General features: G+C 34.3%; 1 protein-coding gene across 1 annotated transcript; it reads left to right on the top strand.

The window, feature by feature from the left end:
* The first annotated feature begins 467 nt into the window (after positions 1-467).
* On the top strand, positions 468-22,003 carry LOC145567469 (DENN domain and WD repeat-containing protein SCD1-like). Its single transcript, XM_081626760.1, has 24 exons — positions 468-974; positions 1,638-1,731; positions 4,254-4,455; positions 4,689-4,830; positions 4,966-5,066; positions 6,068-6,131; positions 7,006-7,119; positions 7,272-7,492; positions 8,442-8,496; positions 8,651-8,734; positions 11,537-11,732; positions 11,826-11,926; positions 12,310-12,354; positions 13,929-14,004; positions 14,089-14,162; positions 14,239-14,289; positions 14,846-15,003; positions 16,717-16,764; positions 17,880-17,937; positions 18,027-18,107; positions 18,579-18,837; positions 19,195-19,394; positions 20,403-20,467; positions 20,661-22,003. The coding sequence occupies exons 1-24, from the start codon at positions 801-803 to the stop codon at positions 21,511-21,513; spliced, it is 3,516 nt and encodes a 1,171-aa protein (XP_081482886.1). The 5' UTR covers positions 468-800; the 3' UTR covers positions 21,514-22,003.
* Positions 22,004-22,916: the final 913 nt, after the last annotated feature.

Genomic DNA, 22,916 nt, shown 5'->3' with positions numbered 1-22,916 from the left:
GGTGGTAAATGGGGGTTTTGGTTCTTTGGTGATGAGTTGGGGTTTTGGTTCGTTGGTAATTGGGTGGGTTTTTGGTGGTGGTGCGAGTTGATTGGTGGTGGTGCGAGTTGGTTGGATGTATTTTGGGTGGTGGTGTGAGTTGATTGGTGGTGGTGAGGTGGGGCTTAGTTCGTTGGTGGTCTGGTGGTGTGGTTGTGGTGTTGGTGGTGTGGTGGTGTTGGTGGTGGTGCGAGTTGGCTGGCTGGGTTTTGGGTGGTTGTGGTGGGGTTACTTTCTCTCTCATCCAATTGATCACATGCCCCTTTGTTAACTAGTCTTTGCTTAAGAAATTTTACCTTAAAAATTGTACAAGCCACTTTGTTGCAGATTTTATGAAACGAAGACAGTAAATATTTAAAAACGGAGGGAGTAGCATATACTCCGACTCTCCAAGTACTAACTAACCACTCTTTGGAATCCTTCGTCAAATTGACGTCTTCTGCTTCTGTAGTCTTTCTTCAGAAAACATACCGCGCTGTGCAAACGAACTAACCCAGATTCAAATAAAATATTCGCAATACATACTGCACGACTGAGTCATTATTATTCCACCAAATCAAAAACAACTTCAATCCTCCATTAAACAAACAAAGAAAATTCAACTCACTCATTCAAATTTAATCAAATACCATGTTCAAAAATTCCATTTCTAGATACATTTGGTGGGATTCTAAACAACCCCATCAAATTTTTTTCTCCAGAAAAATTTTCATCATTTTTTTCATCTCTCTTTTCGTGGGATTAAAGAAAGGAAAGAAATTATGGCACCCCTTTTTGAGTATTTTGTAGTTTGTGGAATTGGCCCTGAAATTCGTACTTTAGATGGAAGTAATGGTTATTATGGCATGAATTATGTGTATGAACCTTCTCTTATTGATCAGTACCCTCGTTCTGATCATTCTCTTTATGCTCCTTTACCTCCAGAGCTTCCTATGGTGAGTTGACTCACTCCAATTTTACATTTTTTTTTTGGTTTTTGATTGGTATTGTTAATGTGATTTGAGAATTTGATGTTTTTTTTTTTTTTATTATTTTTTTTTTATTTTATTTTATTTTTTAAAAATAAAGAAAAAGGAAATTTGATGGGGTTTTGTTGTTGCATGAATTGGTAATTTATTTATTTATTGCTGATTGTTCATGAGTTTGATGGAATGTTGATTGATTGGAGTATTGGGATTATTGCTTAAAGGTGGAGTGGAAAACATTTACAAGCGTGAATTATAAATTAAGGGATTATATTGAAGTGGTTGATTGATTGGTGAAGTATTACTTGATTTTCTCTGATTACCTTTTGTTTTAAATGTGTTTCAAAATTGCCATGACTCGAGCTTAGTGTTAGTGTCTGATGTTGAAACTAGGAGATACATTAGTGTAAACAATGGCTCGATTGATAATTTGATATGGACGTAATGTTAGTGTTCCGTGACAAATGATGTGAGAAACTTGTTTTTCTATAGTTATAGCCTTATAGCCTATAGGTGTAATGAACTTGTAATCAGCAGCCAATTCTCGAATGCTGTATACTATAATCATTCTCTATACAAATGAGAATTATGAGATAATGGAAATTGATTCTTCTTTTGGTGCTACAATTGCAGTGTGTTATGCCTGCAGGGGTTGAGTTCTATAAGTCAGGCTTGGATGCTAATGATCCCCCTAGTTATCCTCGGAGTTATCCCATTGTTTTGACTGGTAAAGTTGTTTAAATTTTTGGTAGCAACAGATTTTATTGCTTTTTGATGTGCTTTATTTCGAATTTATCTGAGTTTCCCTAGAGCCCTATATTTAAAAAAAAAAAAAAAAAAAAAGCGAAGAAAAGAGGAGATGCATCATGTCCATCATACTTTGCGGAATTCATTTAATTAAATATATGTAAAAAAAACACCATAAAAAACTCTAAATAAGGGTTTGAGTTTCATAAAATGCAGCTAGGAATAAAAAGAACATTATCTCTTTTGAGTACTTCTCAACAGTTGGTACCCACTTATGTTCTTGATCTGGCCATTGTGTATGGTCAAAAGGTGAAGGATTGTACTTCAGATTTGGCACAAGACATTCCAATATTACTATATCCCATTTAATTAATAACAGTGTGCTGCTCTTGAATTCTGATACTCATTTTCTTTTGAATTTGTTTGTTTGGCCACAAGGTAATGATGGAGAAATGAATGGAAGGTTCCCTTGAGATTGTAAGAGAGTAAGGAGAGATTATCATTTCCAGGAAATGTGAAAATGCTTAATAAAATATCTGTGTCACACTTCCCTCATAAATTAAAGACAATATTTATAGTGAAGCTTTTAGGTTATTCTTGACAGGGTGCAAAAGCCTTTAAATTGGTTCATATATATTTGGATTTTTTCCTGTCTTTGCGGAATTCATTTAATTAAATTTATTCTTGACAGGGTGCAAAAGCCTTTAAATTGGTTCATTTATATTTGGATTTTTTCCTGTCTTATTGTAGTACAAAATATAGTAGTAAATAATTATGGAAAACAAATGAAAATAACACGAGTATAATCAGCCAAAGCGAGAAAGTTTAGAAATGCTATTCATTTTAGCCTATCGATTTTAGTAGTGAAGCTTTCCTATGTATATTGTTTCCCCTTACCCAATCACGCAACTTTTGACCATTAACTAGTGTTTCAATTTTACATTTAATTCATGACTCAATATTTTCTTAATTAAATTTTATTTTTCATATCGTTTTTTGCATTTTGTTTTCAAAAGAGAACATGGAATATGATATAGCTTAGTGGTAAGGCATCTAGTGTAAGAACTTGAGGTTGCATGCTTAAATTTTGTACGAATTAAGGTCAAATACGGTCCCTAAACTAACGTATTTGTAGCATTTTAGTCCCTCAACTATTGAGTGAGGCAATTTAGTCGGGCAATTTAGTCCCTCAGCCACCAAGGAGTACTATTTCCGGCTAAATAGTTTAGGGACCTTGTTTAATCATCAATAGTTTAGGCGCCATTTAAAATTATGTGGTAAAATTTAATTATTATTTTTTTTATAATAGTTTAGGGACTTGTCAAATTAATTGATTAAAGAGAATAGTTTAGGGACTATAAGGTTGACTTGGCAAAAACAGTCCTACCAAAAGAAGTTTAGGGACCTTCCAAAACTTTGGAAAGTGGGTTTTAAAAAAAAAGGGCTATTGAACTTTTTTTGACAAGAGAAAACAGGGAGTATTATTAAAAATAAGAAGAATATTAAAACCTTGAAAGTGACTTTTCAGCCTCAAAGAAGAAAAAAAAAAAAAAGCTTCATTGTTAAGTTTGTGTGGGAATTTGGAGAATCATCCGATCAAAAGGAGAGGAAAATCGTATGAACTTTTGTGAGGCATGGTTTGAATGTCTTTGAGTTAGATTTCGATGTATTTAAGTAGGTGATTATATGTAACCGAATGAAGCCTAATCAACTAGCATTTGATCATACAACAATATATATTTTAATTTGTAACATCTATTTTTTTTTATAGAATGAATTTCAGGATAACTTGCTTACTAATATGTTCCTAAACTATTAACTGATTTAGTTTGTTAGCATTTTTTTTCATGCAATCATAAGCTTTTTTTAGGGAAATCCCTAAAGTATTGATGACTAAGTAGACAAAGTCCCTAAACTATTGCCAAGTATGCATTATAAGCCCCTAAACTACTGATGACTAGGCAAGGTCCCTAAACTATTTGGCCAAAAATAATACTCTTTGATGGCCGAGGGACCAAATTGCCTCACTCAATAGTTGAGGGACTAAAATGCTACAAATACGTTAGTTTAGAGACCGTATTTGACCTTAACTAAATTTTGTATGTACCACATTTACAATTTTTCTAATGTTAGACACGTAGACTTGCTTTGGAACACCTTTTAATTTAGTAGAGATATCTTCAAATTTTTCGATCACTATAAAAGATCACAATTTGAAAATATATTGGGATAAACAACCGGTGGAATTTGTGGTGTCGGTATGTATGTTGACGATTCCTTTCATATGTGTGATTGGATAAGAGGTTTGTTCTCAATGTAATTTTTCAGCAGCCTCTTCATAGACTACTTGATGTATATTGTTATTGTAGTTAGTGTATTGAACTTGTAATTTTCCTAAAGGACTTGCCTTTTTGTATATTTATTTATCTTTTTTTTTTAAATTTTTTTTTTGTAACTTTGTGCTTTAGATTCCTCATTAATTCGTGTTTGCAATTTTTTCAGCGGGTGATGGGTCCAAAATTTATGTTAGCTGTATTGCTTTCCGGGATCCTGTTGATGAGGACATTGGTGAAGCATATGGTATACCACTGAACTCATTTGCTGGAAAGTGTATTTCTCTGGTTTCACGAATACCCTGTTTTTGTGTACTTCGTGATGCACTCGAGGAGATATTTGCTCTTTGCTTTTCTACTAGAGGAAGTTGGTGAGTAGGTTGTGAGTCTAAACTTTGATTGATGCTATAAGATCATCTATTTCTAGTTGAATTGTGTGGGATAGGCATTTTCTTCTTTTTATAATGTGTAACAGACGAACAACCTCATCCACATATTACTTTCAGATCTGACAAGTAACATTTGGAGCTTAAGAAAAACTTAAATTCTTTTGTATACATCTCGTTTTGTCAACTTTGACTTGAGATAATCATTTATATTTCAGCAAGCCACTTTGGGAGGTTATAGCGGCTATAGTCTCCAAAGTTCCTTTGCCCACACCAGGAATTGATAGAGTCTTGTTTGCAATTAATAACTGCTTGTTCTCTGTTGAGGCTCCTCCAGAATACGGCCTTCCCCCTGCCGATGTATGAATTCACAGAACTTTATTCCTCTCTTATAGACTACATGCATGACCTATCTTTTCTGTAGCTTAGTTATTAACAAATATTCAGAAGTTGCAAGTTTACTATCTTTGACAAATATCTGCTCAATTCATGCAGGTCTCCTTTAAGTCATTGATAGAATCCCTGGATGTTCATAACATAATTATACTTTTTACAGCAGTATTGCTGGAAAGGAGGATCTTGCTTCGATCAGATAAGTACGTGATTTGCTACAAAAATTGAAAGTTATATTCTCCCTCATTATAATAAGGTTAACAAAAATATGAAGATAAGTTTTGTAACAAAAATAAAGATATGTGCTGACAAGTTTGCGATAATCAACAATTAACAATAATGAATAATGAAGAACAAGCAAGCCACGAAACAAAGAAGATTTTATCGTGGGAATCTGAGTGCCCGGAGAAAACCCACCAATCCACTGTAAAACCTTGATGATGAATACAAGCTCTCAAGTACATCTTGAAAGTTCACACCTCTAAATTCTCTCTTAAACCTGAAGACTATGAGCAACTACAAGACTATTTTTCTCTCTTTAATCTTTCATCATATTGTCCTAATAATAATTTAACATGAGTATATGCTAGCGTGCTAGGCATAAGAAACAATCCTACGGTCACAAATAAGTCACGCAGCTAAAATTGCAAAACCGCAGAAAATAGGGGGTGGAAGTTCACACGAACCCCACCTGAGCCCAACTTGGGTTTGGGTGAACTTCTAGGGCTTGGATCGTATGATTTCATTTGACTTGTGAGTTGTGACACTGCAATTTGATCCTTTAAGGTACATGCAAGTAATTATCATCATCGGTTACTACACACGGATAAGATGTTTATAGCGTCGATTCATAGTAATAAGAGATGTAGATTGAAAAGAATGATAGAGAAGTAATACTTGTGATGGAATGGAAAGGGGTATGACTGAGGACTGACCTTAAACAATTTGAAGGACAAAGATTCTTAAAGATTGAAGGAGCATGTGCCGTAAGTTATGTCACATTGTCGAGTGTCAAGTTGTCAACATTAGCCATCTAGCTGTTGTAATTGAACTAGCCAAAAGAGGTTGAGTTGTAGATGGGGCAAAGGCCTATATAGATATTTAAAAGTGAATAAAACAAGACGAAGAATTAGATAATTTGTGGGAGGTATATTTATTTCTTATCCTAATTTGACATATCCATCATATTTTCTTTTTGTAATAGGTACACGCTCCTGACACTTGTGTCTGAGTCTATTTGTCATCTAATCTATCCATTTCAGTGGCAGGTACGTTTTACAATGCTTTAGTCATTATTTGATGTTCACCTTTATAGGAGTTGATATGTAACCTTGCCTGTGATTTATTGGTGCCATTCTAGCATTTCTTGTCGAGATGATAACAACGCAACTCTCTCTCTTTGACCGTCAAAAGTTAAATAAACTGGTTGTACTGTTGTTTAAGAAATGTCACTTGCTCATAAACATTTAGAGATAAAAATTTGCTGTTGATTATAGTGAATGCATTCCTCATCATTATTGATAAGTAGATGGTAAATTGGTAAGCTGGTCACAAAGAAAAATTGGAAATTTAAGCTTATTAACAGTTTATTTTCATAGACATACTAATTTATCATTGTTATTTATTTATTTATTTATTTATTTTTTAATATACTTCATTTTAATTATATGTATTACAACTACCTGCTACATTCTGTTAGAACTTAGAAGAACTGGGCTGATGTTGATGTTGGTATATGTTGTTTTCTTAAAAATTATGTCAGACATTTCCTTTAAATTTAATGGAACTCACTCATTTTTATTTTATAATGACTGAATTATGGGTTATGACTGTAAGGTGGATCTGTTAATACTCCCATTTGCGAGGCTCCATGGCCTCATGGGTCCTGGAAAAAGGGTTTCTATTCCTTGGCTTGTTTAACTTCTTTCTCAGAGACAGTTTCTGTTATAAAGAAACTTTTTTTTTATTTTTTATTTTTTTTTTATATAAAGTCTTCTACTTTTCTTAGTGCTGTTGAATGGGATTTGTGTTTTCTTGTTGTTGAGAAGTGAGTACTCAAACTATAAAGCCTTCAATTATGCTAAGTGTAATCTTTCTAATATAAAGTATCATAATCACTGATTTCTAGTTTCTTTTATAAAGAATGTCTACATTCCATTACTCTTCTCAAAAGGAGTGGACTACGTTGATGCTCCAACTCCATATATCATCGGCCTTCATTCAAATGTTGATACATCTGGACTTTCAATGGATGGTGTAAGTTGTTATTATCGAATGCAGTTCCTTTTCTCTATTACAATTCCCCAAATGCCTCTGTTTTTCTCGACTTACTAGTGACTTTAAACAGTTCAGTACTAAATATTTCTTTTCTGAGGAAAATTTAAAGCAGATTTCAGTTTCTTGTATAGGTTGTTACTGTTGATATTGATCATAACTGTATCTCCACGTCAGAGGAGATACCTCCTATACCTGAACCAGAGTTAAGCTTGTTGCATGCTGATATAAAAAAGCTATTGTATCCAGATATGATGTGTATAGACGAGGTAAATACTGGCTTTGGAGAACTATATATGAGAAGCCCTAAAGTTGGTGCCAAACCTTGGGGAAAGGACCATGACCTTCAACTAAGGTGATATTACCATTCCTAATGAGGTGCTTATTACGTAAGATGAATCTAGAAAACTTTCTTTGGTAGTGTCGATTTGTTGAACTCTCGAGTTTCCTCTGTAATTTTATTATATCTTATCATTATCAAATCAAAGCTTCTCAACCCTGGAAGCAAGGTCCTTTCAATACTATATTTTCATGATTAAGAAGCTTTAGTATGATAATAGTAAGATATCATACTGTAAATTTGCAATTTGATTTCAGATGTTAATACTTTTGACATAAAATCTGAGTTTGAAGCATCAGTTCTGCGAATGTCTGCTTGTTTTTGTCTTATTTCTCAAACATTCCCACTTGACTGTGTCTCTAAAGAATAGAGTTTTAGTGTGGAAATGTCATATACTGTATGTGAATTGTTCCTGATGCTTCAATGTTTTCTGTTTCTGACCGTTCTCAATGGTAGAAACCTTGAAGTGATTCAACGATAGTTTCATTCAATTTATCGCTAAACTGCTGTTACCATAGCTGTCTGATTGGATATAATTGACTCTGGATTCCATCTTGAATTTGAACGGTAAATGAAACTATGAAAGCCAACAGAAGCATCATTTGTGGTGATGCCTAAACACTTTTTAATTTCACCTCCACCAAAGTATCATATTATCATTTGATATTTTAACATCTTGAATATTATTCTATTTAATTCTTTGTAACTGGTTATATATTTAGAGAAAAAGTAGAATATGTCACATAGTGAATAGAGTATGTAAGAAATGCAGTAGATCAAGGCAAGTGTTGTATTATTGTGGTGCTCTTTAGATCTGATTGCCGTACAGTTCATTTGAGAATCTTGTTATAGTTGTATTGTTAGTAATTTGGATATTCCTGACATATTGAATGATTTATATGTGTTTAATAAGACATCAAGCTAATATGTGCCTCTGCTCTGTATCTTGTATTGTCTTATGCAGGCTTATATTCCTGAAGTTCTTTGCTAGGGTTTTATCGGGATACCGCAATTTCATTGTATGTTTTGTACTTCCAACCGTGCTGTCTATCTTTCTCTTTCTACACAGTTCTACTGCTTAATATGTCTCATGAGTGTCTGAATCTAGAATGTTATGAGTAATTCTCAGGACCACTGTTTTAAACTGCAGAGATTGCTCTTGTTCTGTCTCAGGTAAATAGCACGGAATGTACCTTTGATGCTCAAGCATTTACAATGCATTGGTGTCGTTCAAATAATCAAGAGCCAGATCCTATGGTTTGTTGTTTTGCTTTGGAAGTCCCTTGTCCTTTTTTTTTTTCTTATTTATTTGGCTATTACAAATCTTTAATGAAAGTTGTTTATAAAAGTCCGCCTTTTATTTTTTCCTTTTCTTTAGAGTTATCCCACTGCCACACATTCCATCTTTGTCATTTGGTTCTTCTGATTGCAGATATATACTTGTATATCATTTGAGGCATTATTTTCTCCAACATGGGGGTAGTTCAATACTTGTGTAAGTTGCAGTATTATTAAGACCGTCTTGTACATACTGTAAAATGGTAGAAACTGCATAAGTGCCTGTTATGTGTTATTTCATTACATCTCCCTGGATTCTTGTCCTATGAGAAATTGAAGCTTAAAGACAGATTAAAACTTGTGCTTTGATGCCTTTATAGATATATTATACCTTACAACTTTATCTATTAAAGGCAGATATAACTACATAAGTTTGTCAGAATATATAAGCACTTGTTCGTACTTGGTGACTGAGAGGCTAGGAGGGGCAGATTGACCATAAAATCAGCTCTTCAGAGTTGTTCTTTTTTTTTTTTTTTTTTTTTTTTTTTTTTTTTTTTTTTGTAAGCCGTGCTTCATCAATTGTTATACCTAAGCAGTAAGCATCCATCTATAAGGGTTACTCACAGCAAGCAAACATGGTAACGGGTGTTTTATAGAGGTAGAAATAGCTATAGAGAGGTAAAGTGGATCTAAGAAATGTAATAAATAGGGTAAGATGAGAATGAGGAAAGAATTTGTGAAAGTTGTGATTGGGCTTGGTAAGGAAAAAAGTCAGCCGGTCAAATGATGATTGATATTTCCCTGTTTTCTTAACATCAGTATTAGCTTTTTTCCTTTATTGTGTGCATGTTGAGAGAGAGAGAGAGAGAGAGAGAGAGAGAGGGGGGGGGGGAGTTGTTATGGGGAGTAGGGCCAATTATCTATTTTATTCTCCACTGTAAACTTTGAGCTCCTCTATTACACATTGCATAGTTTAGATGAGATCAGTGTAAGATGCTGGGTTGAAGAGCATTTTTATAGCTTATGCAAGAGTTGTTTTCCCAGTCTTGCTCCGACTATTCTACACTTCTTTAGTCTTACTTTGTTCAATTGGAGCCTCACTTTTCATTAAAAAAATATATAGTAGACAATTAATCTAGATTGGGAAATTCTCAACGGTGACCCCCAACTTCTGCTACGCCCCAATGGTGACCTCTCCTTTTTTTTATTATACAAAATGACCTTAGTTAAAAATTTCATCTCACTCATAACCTAATTTCATTAAATATTAACTATAGTTGATTTATATTTAAAAAAAAAAGAAAAATTAAAAAAATTAACCCTAACCACCAATAACCAGCCACCAACTGCCCAACCACCACCTGCCAGCCACCATCTCCCTTCTGGCACACCACCCCAAGTTCCTCCGATCGCCGGCGATGCTACCCATACTCCCCCGACCGCCAGTGATGATGCGCCAACTCCACCTCAAACACCGCCAAGCCAGATTCCCAAATCCCAGGCCACAACCCTCCTTCCCTCTTCACCTTTTCACCGTCACCACCACTAGATCGCCGATCTCGGAACCCCAACCACCCCCAGACCGCTAAACCCAAACACGAATTGGATTTTGTAGATTGAACTAGGAGCGATCGCTTCAATTGAATGAGCACCCGCTCTGAAGGATCTTGCGGTGGCTTTGCTGTGGACCGAGTGCGATGGTCACTATTATGGTCGAATTGGAGGTGATGGTGGTTAATTCGGCGGCTAACAGTGGTTGTCTCGTGGGAATCGACTGTTGGTTGGTTGTGGCTGCTGTGCGAAGGAGTTGTTGCGCTGGGGTTATGTGGTGATGGGTTGAAGGTGGAGGTAGGGAGGGGGTTGGTTGCGGGCTGCTGTGCGAGGGAGTTGTTGCGCTGGGGTTCGGCGGTTTGGGTGTGAGGTCGATGTTTCAGATGAGGGGGTTGGGTGGGAGGTGGTGCTAGCTAGATCAGGTGGGGATGAGGGTGGAGGTGGCGGTTGGGTTGGTGTTTTTTTTTTTTTTTTTTTTTTTTTTTTTCTTTTTCTTGTCTTTTCAGAGCTAACCATGGTTAGTTTTTTTTAATTAATTAACTCTCATTAATGTCATAAGTGAGAATATTTTTTTAATTGGGGTCATTTTGTATAATAAAAAAAAAGGGAGGTCACCATTGGGGCGTAGCAGAAGTTGGGGGTCACCGTTGAGAATTTCCCATCTAGATTTCAGATGTTAGAATAGTGAGGTGTGTGATTGCTAAGGTTGAAGATGAATTTTGTTTGATAATAGCTTAAATCTTTGAAATTGAAATTAAGGGCGTGGAATAAGGAGGCTTTTTCTACATGGACTTGACGATATCATGAACTTTGGATGTTAAATATGACCTATAAAAACAAGTTCCCTCCCTTTTTCCCTTACTTCGATGCAACAGAGTGTTTGAATAATACTAAGTTAGATTGTTAGCCAACTAACTTTTGATTCTCCCCCTCCCCTCTCAAATTGTTTGCTTATCACTTAGTATCTTTAACCGACTCTACCTTCCCCTGTAAATTGTTTTGACGCTTCAATGTAATGTTTTGATGTTCATTAAAGTATAGTAGTATGTAATACTCTACTGAATGAGGTCTGCATTGCACATCTGCACTACGATTTCTTCCTGGCAGTAATAAAAATTAAGACATCATAAGATTGACTAAAGGAATTATTGTTAGTTTATTTAACTATAGAATTCCAGAGCTGTCACAACTATGTATTCTCATATTGAAAATTGCTGTTTATGCCAGGTAGCTGAATTTCTACTCTCTCAAGGGTTTACTAACTACATAGAAAAAGTTTTGTCATCTGGTGGAAGCAATGACAACGTCCTTGATAAGTTTTTAGATGCAATTGGAAGAGATGAAAGTCTTATGTCTGTCTATCCATCATCTCATTCAGACTTAATTATTATAACCATACCAGATCCTATAGACGGAGTTATAGGTACTTTATCCAATCTAATTCGTAAACGAATGACTTAGCCAGTAAACTACTGCTCATAAGTTGAAGGTTTAATGTACATTTCTCATTTTGTAGGTGGTGCTAAATACACATATTCTAAATTTCCTGCTAACATTAGAGGAGAAGAGGAAGACGAAAAGAGGAAGCAGATCCTAAAAGACATTAAAGACAAAGATGTAAGATCCATGGTTAAAAGGGTTTACTTGCACAAAACGTTGCAACGTTTGAGCATTTTTTTAATGGTTGCTTTTACTATAAAACCCAAAATTTATCTTGTTTACAATGTGCCTCCCTTAGTTTTTGACTTTACCTTTGATGAATAACTAAAAATACTGTTAGCCAGTTGATAAGAAGTCATATGTAGTTTTTTTTCTTACAACTTTGGGATCTGGTTATTTCTTAATTTTCAATTTAAATAACTTATCTAAGGCTGCACATTGCAAAGGATACAACAAAAGAAGCTGTTTACACCTAAAGGAATGCTGTTTTAAAGTGTTCAATTGTTCATACAAGTTACTATATAATTGCAATAATTGGTTTTTATAAAATTTGGTCACAGGATGAGGAGAAAGGATTGATCTTGGACATAAAAGTAAAGCTGCAGGTAATTCAAAAAACGTCTTGGTCAAGCAAAACTCACCAAGGACCTGTTCGAATTTCCCATGTAGCTTTTGTTGCATGAATATTCTCTTTGACTCATAAACCATAATATTGACAGTTTATGTGCATTTATTTCTATCCAGCTGTGATGATTATATGCGGAATTAAGCAACTGATTGCAGGGAGGAAAGTTACAGTAGTTGCTGTTGGAGATTCTAAGTAAAAATAAGCTTTAAGGTTTACAAAAGACACTTTCCCTGGCCATATTGTGAAACATGACATAATTTAGTAATATCTAGCCCTTAATAGTAAATAAACTGCACAACTATTGTTTAGCCAGTCTAAATCACTTATGATTACATATGATCAATTTTGATTACCCTTAATTAGATTATATTTAAATTAATTTAAAGAAGTGCATATAAATTAATGGGAAAATAAGTACATCCTCAAGTCCATACTCCCTCCGTTTTTCTATAATGCATCACTTGGTGATGCGCGGAGTTTTAGGAGTAATATAATATTGTGAGAGTGAATAATTTATTATAGTAAAAGTTAGATTGGGACCATGAAAGAGAAAGTATGTGAGAGAGAGTAGATATGTTTATTATTTAAGTTGGGACCATGGGAGAGAGAAATATGATAAAATAGTTTAAGTGGGATTCATAGTAAGAGAAAGAAATGATAAAATAAATTATAAAGTTACCTAATATAGAAGTGATGCATTTAAAAAAAAACACTCATAAAAGGGAAGTGATGCATTTTATAAAGAACAGAGGGAGCAACTTTTATCTGTTTGAAGTGAAAAGAGAAATTGTTGGTTGTAAGACATCCTTTTTTTTTTTCCCTTTCTTCTTTTAAAGGTACAAATAAGGCATATGTTGTGATTGTGTGTGTTAATTTATGGAGCTCATAGACTATGTATAACATCACTTTCTTTTATCTATTAAATCCATAACTTGTATTTCGAAAAATGATTCAACATTTCCTTCTGTCTTTTAATTTCATGACTTATCCTTATTCAAGGTAACTGCTGGCGTGTGTAGAGTTTTAAATCTTTTAATTGTTAATGTGACTAAATTGTATAGAACCTGAAAAATGTTCCTCTATGCCTACTGTTCTGACTAAATCTCTTTAGTTTTTCTATATTTTCATGGTCAAATAATGAAAATGTTTTCTGTGATGTTAATGTCATTACTTTCTGATCTAATGTGCAAGAGACTATATACTTCCTCCGTTTTTTAATACTTGCAACACTTTCTTAAAGTGAAAATGTCACAATACTTGCAACACACTGTAACTGGAATTTTTTTTTTTTTTGGTGAAACAATTTACCCTTTTTAAAGCTCATGGCCCCACTTAATTATACTCCTAACAGTCTCTCAACCCATATTCAGTGTTTTATATTATGTGAGACCCAATTTTCTAAATACCGTGAAATAGTGTGTTGCAAGTATATAGGGTTCCTTTATTCTGTTGTTCCCTAACCCTTGAATCCTGGCTCTATAGGCTAAATAATCCTGGGTTAGAAGGTTGTTGTGATTCAGGTTGTAACTATGTCGTGGTCATGTTATTTAGGGATTGTGGATTTCTCTTCTGGATCTTGGAGATGCAGATGTCATTCTTTCATCTGATGAATATGAGACAATTCTTGGTATGTTTCCTCTCAACAATTCAACAGTATCAGGTAAGAATTTTGAAGCCAGAACTGATTGGTTATGGTTTGCCATATTTGCAGCTTTACTTGAGACGGATGCCAAAGGAATTGTTGGTAGAACCTTGATTGAATGTATAAGAGATCACATGAGTGCTGTAAGCATTTATGCAGAATATTTTCCTGAATTATAGTCCAGATAATGTGCTCATACTTTGTTTTTATGTTGTCAAGGGATGGAATGGTCAGTTGTCCGAAGAACAGTTTGTTGCTGTGAAAGAAATGGTAATGTTTTTTGTCTAAATTTTTACATACAATTGGTGAGCAAAAATTGTAGATTTCAAGTCATTGCTCATCTTTCCATCTATCCCTCATTATACTCGTGTCAAAATTATTTGTGTTTGTGTGAGAGTGGTTCTTCCCTATCTTTTAAAAAGTATGAGATAACTCTTTATGAATAACGCTTGGACAGATATACCCTCTAAAATGTTTATTACTTAATTGCCCCCATTAATATTAATTAGCTCTTTTTTTAAACTCATAAAAATGGTGTGCTGATATTTATACCCCTAAAAATATTTATTTACATATTTTCCCTCATTAATGCTACCAACTAAAGTTGTGATGTAAGTCCAAATTGAAAGAGCTTCCGAATATTACTAGATATGGCGCGCGCATCGCGCGCGTTAGCCACCCTAGTTACATAAAATATAAGAGAGACTAGATAGTTATTGAAAATCTTGCTCAATTATGGCTTGCAACCGATTCTACCCTGTTTCTCTTTCTTTTGTACATATTATTGCTCAAGGTGGCTATTTATTTTGTGAGCTTAAAATTTCAGGTCAAAGAACTTATTACATGTGCAACCTACCAAAATGACATGCCAACTTTGAGAGAGGCGCTTGAAGTTTCAGCGGAGATGTATAGGAAGGATTTCAATAACGTTTCAGACTACGTCCAACGTCATCTCATTTCTTTATCCATCTGGGAGGATACAGGGTATGTATTTTTTCCCTGAAAAGTTTACTAATACTGTTGATGTCAAATTAGTTTCAGGCTAGAGTGGCAGATTGTATATAGTATTCAAGTGCATAGTTAATACTTCTGTTGTTCTTTGAACATTGTAATGTCTCATTTTATGGGATTTTCAAATTTATTGCAATTTTTCCTTGTTTGCACATGATTTCCCTCTGCTCTCCTCATAACATGGTGCCTTTCATTTAATATCTCTCTCACTCCTTACCACATGGGCTCCTAAATGTCATGCGTCCCTTACATATTGCAACACATAGAAATATTTTGCCAACACTTACTCTTCGGCCATTTGATTTGTCTATCTTAATGTCCTCATTAATCTGTCTAGACACGAATTAATTTTAAGCTTTAATTACATAAGTCATCTATGTGTTTTTTTTTTTTTTTTTCCTTTTTTGTTTATCGTCATTTATTTTATTTTATTTCTTATTTTTATAATTTATTGTTGTTTGTAAACTAGGTTCCAATGCACACTAATATAAGTAACATATACAACGATTAATAAATTAATTTGATAAACATGTACTTAGGGAGAATCAAGTTTTGAGCTTTCTTGGAGAAAAGATAATCGTTTGTAGCTTTATTATGATTGAATTATTTTAAACAAATACTCTCTCCATCCCAGACAGTTCGGACAATTTTCTTTTTTGTCTGCCCCTGTATATTGCACACTTTATTTGGGAAATACCTCACTATTATTTTATTGCATCTCTCTATCCACTATATTCTATACCTACTTTTTCAATTAATAATACCTCACTATCTTCAATCGCATTCACTTTCCTATTAAATAACAATTGATAATGTCTCAACTTATCACCTAAACTCTATGCCCAATTAAGTGTTCCAACTATTTTGAATGGAGGAAGTAATAGTTTAAGTAGGAAGCTGTGAAAACAGGACATGTTTTTAAGGAATTTGTTGCATTAAGAAATGTTCAATTAAAAAATTTCTGAGATTTATTTAACATCAGGAGAATTTTGAACATGGATTAGATTCATCATTTTGGTAGAGTTCTGAGTTTTGCCACAGTAATCTTGTAAGAGTGGCAGCTTCTTGTGTCATGTCATTTTTTTCTCCTTGATTTTTTCCAAAGTTGGGAGAAAGACTTACATGGTTGGCATATGCATTTCTGTATTTATCTGAGTGTGTCCTAATCATACATGTAGGCATGTAGCTGGAAGCTGCAATGTAATAAATGTTGGTTTAAGTTTAAACAGTTAAAATTTGACACTTTTGAAATGACATGGGCTGGAGATATTTACAGAGAGCTTAAGAAAGATGATGAGACCCTAATTTTTATTAAAGGGTATGGTTGTTTTGAATAATCACTTTTTTTTATTTTTTTATTTTTAATCCTGGGAGTCCCCAATACCCTATCTTTTTTCAAATTCTTAGATTTGTGCTTATTAGATAGATATAGACTGATATGAGGGACACCTAAGTTAACTAATTATGGTGTTTTCCTTTGATCACGAGGTTATTTGAAATAAATATGTCAAGCCAAGGGAGATTTCACCTCAATTAGTGCTTCCTAAACAGATCTAAATTTTTATCTATAGTTATCTTACGCTTTTCCTAATGAGATGTAATATAGGGGATGGGTCATTTCTGTAATCATTTTGTTGTACTCATGCCTTCTCGTCCTTTTTGTGTGATTGTGTGATCATTTTGCAGGTTTTGGGAAGCATTCTTTGAAAGTCTGATAGAGCAATCTTTAAGCAAGTAAATTCTCCATCTTTTCATGATCTTTTTGTGATTGTTTTCTTTGGAAGTGGACCTTCCTTTGATCTCTTTATCATCTCTAGTAAATAATTTTATTTTATCATTTGCTTACGGTTGCAGGCTTGCAGCTAATATATTGAGTTCAAGCAAACTGAATTTGTAGCTGCCCTTTTTGCTCTTTACAGTAATAAACTAACATTTCAGAATCCAAAACTGAATCTGCTAAATTTTTTGGCAACTTATATCCATTAACATTTCAAAATTAACTTATATGCTCCAACATGTCTCTCTGGAATTTTTTCATAGTATTAACCTGCCTGATAATGTGGCATTACAACAAAATAATCATTTAGTGAAGCCTTCAAGACTGAAATTTAGCTGGAACTGTCAAATAGGTTCATTTCGGTTGAATAATTTTAATTTTATGTTGGGTTTGAATTTGGGTTGATTTTGGGTCAACTCCACTCAGTTGTTTTTAGTTAGTTCTTTGGGATTCTAGCAGCCAAAAGTTTGCTCAAGACCATGGTAATTGGTTATAGATCTCGAATTATGGATTATAGTCAAGCTGATGTTGTTGTATTCTTATACGAATTTATACTTTAGATTGTGTAATTTACAAATATGTTAGCCATAAACTATAATAATAAAAAAATACTTAGATATGTTGAATCAAAAGAAAAATATATTTAGACCTATATATTAATTATATTAATTTTATGTATATCCAACTTGCATGTGAAAAAATAATAACAATCACAATTTTTATTATATTCTTATTTGTTTAAATTCATATGAGACCAAAATCAGATCAAAATATAAGTTTAAATAAAATTAGATCAGAAAAAATAAGTTCAAGTCAAAGCAGATTAGATTAAAATTATTTTAACAACCACCCCACACGAGAGACATGTTTTCTCAATTTGTTATAGTCTTTAAAACATAAAATAGATCTTTCTTTAACTTTTTATAACTCCTAAAGAGAATTCTGATGGCATGGATCTCCAATTAGATGAAGCTGATGCCATGTGACTGATGTAGAGAATGAAATATTCGTTTTCCTTCTGGTTTATATCCTGCCTTTAAAATTAACTAATTCCACAATGTTTATGGTTCAGGTCTTCCAGTAATGAGAGCCTCATTATGTCACAACTGATCTTGATAGCATCACATATGGTACTTGTAAACATTTTGTTCTCACTTGGTAATGCAAACTGTATTATTATCTGACCATGTAATATTTTCTGTTTACATTCAATTGGAAGGGTGGCTTGGGTATGGCTGATACAGATGCGTGGCCAATTATACAAAGTATAGCACAGAAAAATGTCAGTTATGACCATTATGTGAGTGCTATCAGTTTCTGTAATGTCTTCTCACTCCATAGCCATTAAATTCCATTTGCATGTATTAGCCAGTCATCTGTTCATTCCTAGGAACGGTAAAATAGCACTTCAAGTAGCATTGGGAAAAGTGCTATGAATCATCTAGTATTCTGATTGTTTGGAAGGAGTATATATCCATTATTCTTATGCAGTCATTTTGACAAGACTACCTCCATAAAATCTCACTGTTCTATTTTTAAAAAGAAACTTTGATCCCTTAGTTTGTTTGCCTATTCATACATCAAAGTATTAAACCCATCATTATCATTTTCTTCCAGTGTATTTCTAGCTTTCAAGTTTTAACCATAAGTTCGAGATATTTGTTTTTTCTTTAGGTTTTTCCCATCAAGCATTTTTCAGAAGCTTATGCATATTCTTGAGTTATAATCAATTAATCATCCGATATGAGCTAAATGTATTGAATTGTTTCAGATACAACTTAGAGGGTACCTTTCATATATTCATCAACTACAAATGGTTTACTGGGGGATATCGGATTTAAAGGCTCAATCATTGTCTTCTTCGGGTTTGCAATCCCCTCATTTTCGAGATGCTACAGTAGATAATCAACCTTCCAAGGCATCTACTATCGCAAAAAATTGGGTCAGGAGCATGTTTGGGAGGGAATCAGTGCTAAAAGTAAACTCTTTCAGCCATTCTCGTGGCTGGACATTTGAAACCGAAACAGCAGGTATTGCTGCGCTCATTCCTCCAAAATGTTGTTTTTACTCCCTCCGTGTTTTAATAAGTGTTACAGTTTGACTTTTTTAACTATTCACATAATGGTTTTGACTTGATTAATTTACTAATATATAAAAAACAAATGTTATTGTTTAATACATTGTTGGATTCGTTATAATGTATACTTTCATAATATCAATTTTCCTATAATTTTACTAACATATAATTAGATAAATTAATGGTCAAAGTCCTGTCTCGACATGCGTGTTTGGTCAAACTACAACACTTATTAAAACACGGAGGGAGTACTGTATTTATCAATCGAGACATTAATTTTTTGTGACAATCATACTTCGTTCTATGCCAGCTGTAACTGAGATTGGTACACCCCGCAAACAGAATTTTCCAAATTCGGGACAAAGGAGAAGTCAAACAAATGTGCGAGTTCTTAAAGGCCATCATAAAGCGATTACTGCTTTACATTGTGTCACAAGAAGAGAGGTTTGCGATCTGATTGGTGATCGTGAAGATACAGGCTTCTTTATAAGTGGAAGTACTGACTGCTCAGTAAGTCAGTTAATTGTTACGTTTTGTTTTGGAAAAACTCCCTTTTAAGACTGATATTCTCTTATGATTCATGCTTAAGCAACATTCATATTAGAGCCAATCTTTAGATTTGTTCCAGATATAGTATTGAGATCATATACTTTTTACTACAAGTTGCCTTTTTGGGACATGCATCAACTCCCAATATTATTAATTTTTTTATATTTACAGTGTGTTTGGATAAAGAAAGGGGAAGAAAAAGAAGGGGAGGGAGGAGAAGAGGAGGGGAGGGAAGAATGGTGAGTTTCCTTCCAAATCTTTCCATTGATGGAGGGATCAATTTCCTACAATTTAATCCCCCCATTTCTATCCCCTCCAATTCCCTTCCATCCTCATTTGTTATCCTAATGAAATATACCCCATCTCTCCATTTCCCTTCCCTTCCTTTCCCTCCATTTCCTTCAATCCAAACGTACTGTTAGTGTCTGTGTTTACAACACTTTCTCCTCCACATCACCCTCTGAAGATGGAGATTGGAGAAAGTAAAAAAATAATATAATTGCCTTGTGCCAATAAAATTGACAAAAGCATTTTCTGGCATTTATTGATTATTGTGTTAATCTTCAAATCCGTATAACTTAAATCAATCAATCAAAGCCTTAAATCTCATAAGTGGGGTCGGCTACATGAACAAAAAATGATTATTACTTAAATGGTCGGAAATATTCACTTATTAGAAACAGATAATTCCATGGAGTAAATTAATCATAAGATGATAAAAAATATTCAATTATTAGAAACAGAAAATTCTATGGAGTAAATTAATCACAAGATTAAAAATGATAATCACTTTTGGTTCATGTAGCCGACCCCAATTATGGAATTAAGGCTTTGATTGATTGATTAAAAATGATAATCATATGAAAGGTAATAAAACTGATCAAGATTAATCCAAATTCCATAAAGTACATGGTGAATAATTAATTTGAGTTATATTGCTCATCTTTCACTATCTCCTTCAATGTCCAGGTTAAGATATGGGATCCTAGTAGTCATGGTTCTGAACTTCGCGCAACATTGAGAGGTCATACAGGGTAATCATCTGACTTCTTTATCTATCGTTTGTTTTCTTCATGTGCTTCACAGGGTGAAAAGGAATTTATTTCGCCTTGAAGATCTTAATTCCTCCAAAAGTTGTGTTCCTTTGTAGTTATACTTGTCTTCCTTGGTCATGGCCAAATTTGTTGTCTATATTTCTTTCTGCATAACATCATGCTCCCTTTCCAGTGCTGTCCGTGCAATAAGTTCCGATCGAGAAAAGGTGGTATCAGGGTCTGATGATCTGTCTATTGTGATCTGGGATAAACATGAGTTTATCCCTCTTGAAGAGCTTAAGGGGCATGAGGCACAGATTAGTAGTGTCCGCATGCTCTCAGGAGAACGTGTCCTTAGTTCTGCCCATGACGGAACTGTCAAAATGTGGGATGCCAGAAATGGTAGTTGCATAGCTACAGTTGCCCGTTGCCCAGGTTCTGTTCTTTGCATGGAATATGATGATTCTACTGGAATCTTGGCTGCTGCTGGTAGAGATAATACTGTGCACACATGGGACATCCGTGCTGGTAAGCAAGTCCACAAACTATCGGGCCACTTGAAATGGATCCGTAGCATCAGGATGGTGGAAGACACTGTGATTACTGGAAGTGATGACTGGAGTGCTAGAATTTGGTCAATTTCAAGAGGTTCTTGCGATGCAATTTTGGCAAGTCATGGGGGGCCAGTTCGGTGCGTTGAGTATTCAGCTTTGGATGGAGGGATTATAACAGGCTCTGATGATGGCTCAGTTAGATTCTGGGAAAATTCTGCTTACAACATCGAATGTACTAAAAATATAAATCTTCACAGTTCAATATTGTCTATTAATGCTCAGGAGCAATGGTTGGGGATTGGGGCTGCAGATAATTCTATGCTGCTATATCATCAGTCTCAGGATAGATCAGGTGGGTGGCAGCTGTACAGGACTCCACATTTTTCAGCTTCCGTGGTTAGATGCGTAGCTTCAGACCTTGACCGGAAGACAATCTGCAGTGGAGGTCGTGATGGTCGACTCAGGCTATGGGATGCTACCATAAATATCTAACAGTACACTGATTTTTGAATTTTGCTAGTTCGGCTATATTTGTGGTTTTGGTGGAAGTAAAAATCAGTTTTCAGAGGAAAACTAGCGATTGCAAGAAAGGTTTTCATGGTTGGCGACTAACACTCCCTCACTAAAACCTATGCATAAAGAACATGATCTTGTAACTCTTACAAAGGATTGTACGCTTTGTTTTCGGGTATGAGAGTTAGTGAGTTACATTAACGTCCCATCATTTGGTATTGTTGAAAATCTATGCAGTGTTAGTTGCGCAGAGCCAAAGTGAATACTATGCAAACTATCCTTTCATCCTCTTATGAAGAACTGGTTTCGATTGTACTACACGACCTGCTGTTAAGTTTAAAAATTGAAGATTTGCATATTACACACTTGTATATTTGGTACATGATAAAAATTATGTAATTAATCATATTCAAAAACTAATTTATTGTATATGATAACAATTCAATCATCTATAAAATGGCTATCACTATGTTCAATTTTGATCGGTTTATTTATTCTTTGTTGGTCAAACTTAATTAAAATGTTTTTTTTACAAAAATCATTTTTAATTTAGAAGATCTTTATTTATTTCATAATTTATTTATTAATTTCCGTATTTATTACTCCCTCTGTCCCTCGATGATAGTCTCTTATGGGCAATTTTCACGGGAATTAAAAACACAAATAACAATTACGGAGTAGTAAAAGTACATAGTAAAGGTAAATTTACTGGTATGCAAAAAAATAGAGAGAGAAAGTAATAAAAGTACATAGAAAAGCAAAATTTATATGGGAAAGTTAAATTTGCACAAATATTATTGTAAATTGGAGGAAATTTTGGTAAAAAATTAATATTAATGGGCATTGAAGAAAGGAAATGGGATTATCATTTTGGGACTTAAAATTGGCTATAAGGGACTATCAATAAGTAGGGGTGAGCAAAAATTCAGGATACCCTAACCTGGAACAAGAACCTGTAGATCAGGTTCCGATTTCGGGTAATAAAATTGGAAACTGTTGCAATAGGTTTTGGTTTTGGGTAATAAAATTTTAGACCTGGAACCTGTAAGGTATCTGTTTAGGGTAAAAAATACCCCAAATACGTAGTCCAATTCCATAGAGACACGTGGTTCAAATTAAGAAGCGACATGTGTCCCTATAAGAAGATAACACGTGTAAAACTATTACATGAGCACCTGAAAAAGAGAATAAAGGGCTTCCTTACAAATCCCTAGAAAGCCGCAAAACGGCGCCCCCTAGGTTACGTGTCCTCTCCTGATTGCGCCGTCAATCAGAGCGCAGAATATTAGGGCAACAACCCTAAAGGGCACAATTCCCCACCCCTATAAATACCCCAAATATTTATGATGGGAGGGGTGGATTGTGACATGACATTTAAGGGC

Source organism: Chenopodium album, chromosome 11, assembly GCF_948465745.1.
Source record: "Chenopodium album chromosome 11, dcCheAlbu1.1, whole genome shotgun sequence".
NCBI classification, from domain to species: Eukaryota; Viridiplantae; Streptophyta; class Magnoliopsida; order Caryophyllales; family Amaranthaceae; genus Chenopodium; species Chenopodium album.
This window is presented reverse-complemented; position numbering and strand designations above follow the sequence as displayed.

What these genes read in the sequence shown, in the direction of transcription:
- LOC145567469 (XM_081626760.1), top strand. Translation starts at nt 801, where the DNA reads ATGGCACCCCTTTTTGAGTATTTTGTAGTTTGTGGAATTGGCCCTGAA. An exon ending in CTGGACTTTCAATGGATGGT is followed by an intron (nt 7,120 to 7,271) that starts GTAAGTTGTTAT and finishes TTTCTTGTATAG; the next exon opens with GTTGTTACTGTTGATATTGA. An exon ending in TCCTATAGACGGAGTTATAG is followed by an intron (nt 11,733 to 11,825) that starts GTACTTTATCCA and finishes CTCATTTTGTAG; the next exon opens with GTGGTGCTAAATACACATAT.